At 37.4% G+C, this 9724-nt stretch overlaps 1 protein-coding gene across 2 annotated transcripts; it reads right to left on the bottom strand.

Moving 5' to 3' along the window:
* Positions 1-214: 214 nt before the first annotated feature.
* TRIM77 (tripartite motif containing 77) lies at positions 215-7829 on the bottom strand. 2 transcript variants are annotated; one of them, XM_005579326.3, is made up of 6 exons: positions 7419-7829; positions 6624-6719; positions 3690-3920; positions 2913-2935; positions 2108-2205; positions 215-708 (listed from the first exon to the last, which is right to left on the bottom strand). In XM_005579326.3, the coding sequence occupies exons 1-6, from the start codon at positions 7827-7829 to the stop codon at positions 215-217; spliced, it is 1353 nt and encodes a 450-aa protein (XP_005579383.3). The 2 variants fall into 2 exon arrangements, with proteins under 2 accessions (XP_005579383.3, XP_005579384.3); XM_005579327.3 differs by lacking the exon at positions 3690-3920.
* Positions 7830-9724: the final 1895 nt, after the last annotated feature.

Raw genomic sequence — 9724 nt, 5'->3', positions numbered from 1 at the left:
CATCTATTCAAATAAAATAGAAATGACAAATGTATATACTGTACATTATTAACACTTTAAAAAATGATACAATAAATATATATCCATGAGGTAAAATTAAGTAAAAGGTAATGAGATATGCCTGATTTTCCCCATTAAGAAAGTAACCAGAATAGGAGCTTCCTCTGCTATTAGAATTACCAAGGCCTTGGTCAGGTTTGTGACCCGTCCCTGATTATTTAGATCCGTGGCAAATGAAAGGTCTCAAAGGAAAATAGAAGATGCGAGAGAGGAAACTACAAATGAGGGAACTTTGGGCAACATTAACAAAGCTCACTATCCCACATTCATAATCTAGGAACACCCCTAGCCAGCCTTGGGGCCTTGGAATATAGTGAGGTAACAGTGGGGAAGTAGATAAGAGGCTGAAATGGTCATCCACTTTAAGACACAGGAGTAGAAAGATACCCTCAGAGTCAAGTCGCATGTCATTCCTCTTTGTCCAGGCTTCTCTGCAAAGTCCTATAACCCAATTACAAGAGTCTTTCACATCCACCTCCCAGTAATGTTTGCCAGAGGTGAGGATCTGAGCTCCCCATGAAGAAGTATACTGTGTACTTGTTGGAGTGCAGGACATGTCTGTATCATCAAGGCTGCATTGCAAATGCCTCAGGTCTTCGAAGAGAAGCTTGTGATTACTGCATATCTTATGATCCATGGTGATATACACTGTAGCAAAATAAAACAGTGAATGCAAAAAAAAAAAAACAGTTTAAAAGTTCGGAGGTACAGGTGCAGAGGCAGTCTGGCAAATACTTAACAACCAATCCCTGAAAACAAACAAACAAAAGCAACTGGTTTGTTTTGTCTATTAGGAATATTTCCATCTCACTAAGGCCAGTTTCAAGCTACCAACAATTTAAAAATCAATCAAAAAATTCAAAACATTTAACAATTAGCTCTCATGAGTCAGTACTAACTGGCTCTGGCACACCGCTCTACCACAAGTGGCATATAGAGTATATCAGATGAATTATCGAGACAGTTCAGCAACAGCTTCTTGTCCATTTGCAGGGCAAATGATTTTTAATCAAGCAACTAAGATGAAAGAAAATTTAGAGAAAACATAAAGACGTAAGATGTCAATCTCTGATTTAATTTTTACTAGACTACTAAAAATTTGCCAGCTTATTCATAAGATGCCAAGAAAACATCAAAATGGCACTTTATTTAAGCCTCCTTATTAACCAATTTTCACAAAATAAAATAAACATACTAAAAATAATAAACATATTAATTATACTTAAGATATGATATTATTATCGTTAGTTCTAAACCATGACCACTTTGCCTAAGATGGGAGGGCTTCACATTTGATCTTAGCCAAAAGGCCAAGAAGTAATGAGGGCTTCACAACTTAAGCAAGCAAAAGTGAAATAAACTAAAAATCTATATGTGCCTTTTTAAAAAGGTAGTTTCTCTCCCAGAATTTCTGGTTTGGACATCATTAAATCAGAATTCTCTTCATCTCATCCCATGGCTGCCTCTCTTCTATCTGCCAGACTCCCCCTCCATTTCCATTTGTTTGTGTAGCCCTCTACACAGTGAAGGGATTTTCCTTCAGACTGCTTTGTGGTTGTACCTATTGTTTACAAACTTGTTTTTATGCTTTTGATAATCCTGTGGTATTTCAAATGTATTCCTTAAAACTTCAATCTTTAGGTAAATATTTGAATAACAACATTAAGATGTTTCTAAGAATTGGATCATGTAAATATAACCAGAGTTGAAATGCTTTGAAAGAATATGCAGTTTTATATGCTACACTGAAAAATTAATGCTTTATCTATAGCATTCCTCCAGGCCTTTTATTGTTTTTTTTTTTTTTACTCACTTAAAATAATCATGTTATGCACTGTATTTCTTATTTATTTATTCCAGACTTCAGTTAGCTTTTCCTGAAAGTTTATTAACAGTTTTAAAATTGGTTAAAAAGATTTCCGTATTTGCCTGCTTGTTCACTGAAAATAATAATAGAGACAGAGAAGTGAATATAGACTGAAGTGAATATAGGCCACCCATATAAAAATACTTATGTTGGAAACGTTAGTGCAGTTCACACTCTTACCTCTGAAGAAGTTAAGCCTCTCTGACATCCCAGTGATGGTCCATGCACTGAGCTGTGGGTTCACAGGCTGAGGCATGGCCAGCCTCAGAAACTCATTCCTGCAAAGAAAAATACCTACTTTTTACTACCAGTCCCAAAGGAATCATTAGCAATCCATAATAAGATGCTTGATCAGAATCCTCACAATTAGGTTGAAGAGTGTGACTTGAACTCAAGAACTAAGACATATTGCAATTGTAACTGTATTTTATGATGTGCTCTGCTGCTTTTAATATCTCTATGCCAGTAGAATATGTCATCTCAGTCATAATTATATCAGTTCTCACCTTTGCAGCTTCCCGAGGTGAGCCATGCAGAAATCCTCATTTAATTTCTGAAATCTGATAGGTGTCAAATTTTTGGAACATGCCACCTGCTACATATGGAGCCTCAGCTCTATACTACATTCCTTCTTGGTGATGTTCCCTTTCTCCTATTTTCACCATTTTTTCATCTGCTACCTCTCCGAGATTATTTGCCTTTCCCATTGACAACCTGGAATAACCTTCAAATAATTAGGATGTAGAAAATTAGAGGCTGGAAAAATAGTTGTCTTATTGAAACTTCTACATTAGGTCTGGCTATTAAAACTGCTCCCATCCTTCACTTTCATCTGAAGTAGTCAATATATAAAGCCTGGATGACCTTTGAAAAGAAAGAAAGAAATACAGACAGAAATTCCTCCCTAAAAGTGTGGGTTGATCCCAGCAGAAACAGCCTGATTATTGTCACAATTACCAGGACTTGGATAGAGGGGCAAACTTACCTTTTCATTATGTCTCCCAAATCCTATAAAGAGAGAGAAGATGGCTTAGTTTGCAGCACAATAGGGTTCTCTAGTCCAGTGCAATCTGAGGATATGAACTGAATTGGAAAACTTAATGTCTTCCACTTTCCTTCTTTGGATAAAGGCATTTTTCATTTTCTTCTTCTTTATAAATATGAAACCCAGTCTGATATCTACATTTTATAGTCTATGAAATTACACCCTTGATGAAACGTAGTCAGATGGACTGAGGGTGAACAAAGGGGAAGAGGAAGGGAAGACATGCTGCTGTACAAACATCTGCAGCAAGATTGATAGAGGTCTCCACAAAGTTCTTGTAAGGATGTGTGGGGCCCAAATCGAGGACTTCAAAACTAAAAGAGTAAATAAATGTCATAAATCTCACACTTTCACTTATTGACACATCCTTATACAAAATTGAATCATGTATTCACGAGCTGCTCTGTTGCAACTACTAAGAATCAGTGGGTGTAGTAAGATAATTTTAGAAGAGAATTTTCTTGAATTTGTTACTAGAACCTTTCCAAATAGTTTTCCTTCTCCTCTATGGGACAACAAAGAGTGAGACTGGGTCTACAGAGGAGCGAAACCTGCCACCATAAGGTCAGGAGAGGCAGAATCTGAATATTTAGAACCAGAAAAGTTATATAGATCAAAAAGCATATAGACTCTAGCAGATACGATTCCCAAGCAGGGTGGTGTTCAGGAGGTGAACAGGAGGAGGTGGTGTTCACCCTGACCTCCTTCAGTTTTTACCTGAGGCAGGTTCACATCTGCTTTACAGCTCATTTCCTTCAGTTTCTCAAACATTCCTCTCAGGAGTACACTCATCTTAGCCATTCTAGTTTGACTTATCTTGAGTTGCTCAAAAACTATCCTGCCTTCTCTTGCCAGGCCCTCTAAGTGCTTTTGCTCTTCTTCACGGAGGTATTGACACACCTTAGGATATTCAGCGCTGATCATCATGCTCCGCAAATGTATAAAAACCTGTAGTGACATTGGGTTAATTAAATCACGGGTCTAAGTGGTTTTATTCTTTCCTTATCAGCTATTCTGCTTTGTTTCATGTTTTGTGCTATTCTACTAAATCTAGTTTAATGCCTTTCCTCTTCAAATACAGCATAAATTTTCCTTTCTTCCTCCTTCCCTTCCTCCCTTCCATTTCCCTGCATCGCTCCACCTACTTTCCCTCAAACCCCCATATTTTCATTTTAAAAATAAAGATAAATTAAGATCATATTGATGTTGTCTTATATAATGTTCTAACCTCTTCATCACTGTATCTAAATTGTATTCTATTTTTCTCAATACTTCTACTCATAACAATTTACTTCGTTAGGAAAATAGAGAACATAAGACATTGCTGCATCTTTCTAGATTACCTCCATTTCCAAAATACTCGGTGTTTTTACCAGTTGTTGGCTATGCTTGCCTATTACCTAAGACTGCTCATCTCTAGCCACCCCTTCTCTAGACTACTCTCTTACAGTGTTCATTCTTTCCCTCTGCTTGCCTCTGTCTTCCTGTCTCTGTCCCAGATGTTTGCCTATTCTCTCTTTCTGGCTCCATTTCTCTGTCTCATTCTTTCTCTGGCCTGTCTTTGATTTTCTCTGTCTCTGTCTTTCTGTCACTGTGTCTTTATTTCCCCCCCCTCTCTTTCACTCAATTATACTATTATTATTATTACTATTGAGACAAGGTCTCAGTCTGTCACCCAGGCTGGAGTATGGTGGTGCAGTCATGGCTCACTGCAGCCTTGAATTCCTGGGCTCAGGAGATCCTCCAACCTCAGCCTCTTGAGTAGCTGCGACTTCAGACACATGCCGCCATGCCAGGCTACTCAATTACTTTTTGTTTTTTAATTTTCATTTTATTTATGTATTTATTTGTTTGTTTGTTTATTTATTTATTTGCAGACAGAGTCTTGCTCTGTCACCCAGGCTGGAGTGCAGTGGCATGATCTCAACTCACTGCATCCTCTGCCTCCCGGATTCAAGTGATTCTCCTGCCTCAGCCTCCCAAGTAGCTGGGATTACAGGTGCGCACCACCATGCCCAGCTAATTTTTGTATTTTTAGTAGAGACAGGGTTTCACCATGTTGGCCAGGATGGTCTCAATCTCTTGACCTTGTGATCCGCCCACCTCGGCCTCCCAAAGTCCTGGGATTACAGGCGTGAGCCACCGCGCCTGACCTCAATTAATTTTTCACAATTCCACACCACCTTTAAATGTGTTTAAACATGCATTTTTTTTTGCAAAACATGCAAATTTTGCAAATTACTTTGGAAAAAAATTAAAATATTCTTGTCCCAATTACCTCATCTAGCTTCTCTTGCTAAAACATTTCTATCCCTATCAAAGCTAAATTTATTGATCAAATGTGATCAAACTTGCTGTGCTCGTGTGTGTGATTAATGACCCCTTTACCTCTATTCCCTACTCTTTCCTGAACCAAACATTACAACTTACAAGAACTTCTTTTTTCTAAATTCAAGTATGATGCTTTAGTCCTAGAATTCTTCACCTTCATTCTGCATTTGACACTATTTTCTACTTATTCCTTTTAACCATACCTTGTTTCTCCTGCCTCAGAAAAATACATTCTTACAAAGCCACTGATTCGTTTCTTCTGTACCTTCTTATCCCTGGAAATGGGTTCTTCTTGGCCAACATAGATTCTACAAACCTGGATTCTTTGTACCTGTTCTCTGTTTTATTTTTCCCTGAAGCACTTCCTGGGCATTATTTGTTATATACATTTTAATTTGTAGATTGAATTCCCCCACTAGATTATAGTCTCCTAGGGTAAGTAATCTATTTCTTCTTTTGTCCACATCTGTATCATTTTGTTGGGCTACAGCAGTGAGCAACACATGATAGGCCCTCATGAGAATGCAGGACTCCTCCGAAAATCCATCTGAAATGATCAACATGATTTTGCTGTTCCCCTTTGGCATTCTCTCAGTATCATGTATCAATTATTATTATTCTCTACTGGTCCCTGTTTATATGACCCCTTTGGAAGTGCTTGAGATCTTTGAGAATAAAAATGTTGTTTAATTTACTTATTCAGTTTTAGGTACTTAATTAATATTTGTGAATGGATTATATAATCCTAAATTCTTAGCTAAGCATTCACATTCTAGACCTTGCCATAATTACATTTACAGTCATATCTCTCATCGCTGCCTGACTCTTTTTCATGAACTAATCAAGAGGAGTTACTCACATGTCCAAATAATTTTACCACTTTTCTAACTTTCAGCTTCTTATTCCTAAAATCCTTCCAGCATTATCATCGGTAAATTTCTGAATTTTGCTAAAACATTAGCATCAGATTGATTTTCACCTAGAAGCTGTTTTTTGTTTTTAGCATTTCATGTCTGCTAAACTGCTGTAGAACCACATTTTTTCCTTCATTCTAGTGATCTTACATGCCGTTTTTACCACATTTCTTGTCACTGCTGATTTATTATTGATAGATATTGCTTTATTCAGAAAAATCAGGATATTTTTAGTTATATATTGGATGCAACATGAAATCTCACTCTAAAGGTTAAGTTATATTGTAGAGAAACACATGTAGGTCCTTTTTCTGATCATCCTATTCAGGGGATATGTGGTTAACTCACCCACAAGTCACATTTTCTATTCCAAACTGGTTCTGAGAGAAATGAGCTTACTGCTTACTTTCCACGTTCTGATTATGTTGGTCTCTCTGTTTAGATTTCTTTGATTTTTCTGCTTTTTTTTCCAGATGGACTTCATTTGAATCAGGAGTTTCTTCTGAAAAACAAAACTATAAATCTGAGCACTAGAAAAGAAAATATAGCATATCTCAGATACTTTCAAAAGAGGTATAGACATGGGACAAATAAAGAGTGCAGAATGCAGACATGCAGGGGCTTTTATTGAGGGCACTGATTGTCAAGTCTGAGAGGCCAGTGAAATCAAAGGTAGAATTCCCAAATTTTGAAAACAATACCCATTATCTTAAAAGTCTGACACTGAAACTGATACAACCTTGTCAATTTTCAGAAGTAATTATTATTTTATATTTAATTTTAAAATGCTAGCCCTCAACTTATCTACAGTACTATTGGAGCATACTGACCCATATTTATTAGAATTTTCTATAATAGATTCATTGCAATCATGACTGTGTTAGCCAATGACTATCATCGAAACTAGTGATTAATATAGAGCTCCTTACACTGAAATGCCAGAACCATAATGCTCATCAACTTTATCATCATTCTTCTCCCTCAGCCCAAGAAAATTTAAATTTCAGGCGAGCAGGGATATTTGGTTTCTTCAGTGCTTTATCTTAGTGTCTAGAACAGTGTCTAATTTATGCTCATCAGCAATTCTGTTTATTGCATAAAATTATTATTATTAATAATAATGATAAGCGTATCTTTCCTTATTACCTGTAGGATTCAGGGTTCTTCACATTTCAAAGTGCAATCAGTAGCATTTGCTTACCCTATAGTATTCATCAGCCTCCTTTGTTATATAGTGTTTGTGAGTGGCATGCCTTGGGGATTGAGAGCAGAGAAAACACAGCAGGCTCCTGTCAGTTGCACAGATGAGGTTCTTGATTTCCTGGTGTCTCCCACAGATCAGCATGGCAGAGCTTGATAACTGGCAGGAGACTGATTCTCCTGTAGGAATAGCTTGTTTCTCAGCAAAAATAATGCGTTTGAAGTACATTTGCTGTGATATTTCCCTGCACACAGGGCAGCAATTAGGAGTTAGTGCATCTTCCCACAAGAGGCAGAGACAGGGATTACAAAATCTGTGCCCACAGCAAATGGTGACAGGGTCTGTCAAATAGTCTGTGCAGATCGAGCAGGTGAGCTCACTGGTAGAACACTGCGTGATAGCAGAAGCCATGTTTCTGAGAAAATAAAAGGAAAGTGTCATTCTTTCCCCCAAGGCATACGAAATGAGCTTAAGACCTTTTTTTACTAATTTGTGTATGCAGTGTAGCAGGACAGGCCATGTTTTCTGAATGACTAAAATAGGATGGAGAGGTACAAACAGTGCAACAGATTGATCACATGCCCTCTTTCTTGACAACCTTGGCCTATAGCACTATTTTCCAGTTCCCTAAGAGAAATCCAATATTTTTCATGTCTGTTATCTCTTCTACAAAAACATAAAAATCACAGGTCCTGGGCTCATCTGTAGCCACAGGCAGTGGGTCATTATTTTGTCCAACGCTATCAAGATTTCCCCCTTTTTTTCCCTCTCTCTCTGGTTGGTCATCATAAGACATGTACTCCAATTCTGGCCAAGAGAACAAGAAAGTAGACTTCGTAGGAGAATTCTGTAAAAGGTATTCTTGCTACAGAAGAGACACATGGAAGAAACAATTGCTTTTTCTGTCTCTGGACATTACTTGGATGCAATATTTGCTTGTGTAACCATTTTGTGGACTCATAGTAAACTAATCTAAGACAAAAGTCAATACTCTAAGGAAAACAGAAAGGCGAAAAGAACCTGCATCTTTAATAATACAATAGAACACTAATTACATAATTCTGGAGAGGCCAACTAATGCAATAGAAGGAATGGTGGACAATCATCATTTTACAGATGTCATAAAAATAACAGAATCAGGCAAGAATCATTAGTGGATAATAAAATAACTAAATCATAGATTTTGTGAAAGAGCCTATTTACATATCATCAAAGTTCTACCCCACATGCCAGCTCTATCCACAGTGTTACTGAGGCATAATAGATAAGTGAAAGTGTATAATTTAATGTATACAAACAGAGGTAGATGACTAAGGACACAAAACACATCTGTAGTATTTTTGCCAAAAACATTTTGCCAGCATGTAACCGTGGGAGGAAATTAGATAAATGCATTTGAAAAACACTATGCAGAAAATATGGCTGGCCTATTAAAATAATTTTAATTTCTAAGGAGAAAATGTTTGGAAACAGCTATATAGCAAAGATAACTGAAAGAAATATAAAAATTAACTATGATGTAATTATAATATCATCGATTTGTACCTGGTTTGAAAAAAGTAACAGCCAATTAGGACATTATGAGGATATTCAGGGATATCATAAAACCTAATAGGGTCTTATGGTTGCAGCTCAGAAATGGAGAAGGATGAAAATACTGTTGCCGCCTCCCTGCAAGAAAAAAGGTGCAAGGGAAACTAAAGATTAATGAGGCTTAGTTTGTTTGTTTGTTGTGTAAACCATTAGAGAACAGAGGTAACAAGACGACTTAATCAGTTCTGGATAGAGACAGGTACAGCACTGAGAAAAACAGGACCCATGCATACGTTTATCTGGGGCAGATTCTACCAAAAGGCCACGAAAACAGAAGATAAACCAAATAGTTTTAATTTACTGCTAAAACCCAAAGCTGGGCTAGAGTGAGTGTGCAAAGACCCTTAGGGTCACAGACATAGAAGAATCCTCACCCAAGGGGCAGGCCTTTCCAACAGAAATGCCAAGAGGCTCTCACAGGGAAAACCAGGAAGAATCAAGAGAAATTTTCCCTTCTTGTGGTACTGGCTGGGAGAGAAAAATGGCAGCAAACACATGAAATCAACCTAAATATCCATCAATGATAGACTGGATCAAGAAAACATGGTACATATACACCGTGGAATACTATGCAGCCATGAAAAGGAACGAGACAATGTCCTTCACAGGGACATGGGTGAAGTTGAAAGTCATTATCCTCAGCAAACTGCGGGATACAGAAAACCAAACACCACATGTTCTCACTTGTAAGTGGAAGCTGAGTGATGAAAGCA

The sequence above is a fragment of the Macaca fascicularis genome, chromosome 14 (assembly GCF_037993035.2).
Source record: "Macaca fascicularis isolate 582-1 chromosome 14, T2T-MFA8v1.1".
NCBI classification, from domain to species: Eukaryota; Metazoa; Chordata; class Mammalia; order Primates; family Cercopithecidae; genus Macaca; species Macaca fascicularis.
The sequence above is the reverse complement of the archived record's forward strand: the minus strand, read 5'-3'. Positions and strand labels throughout refer to the sequence as shown.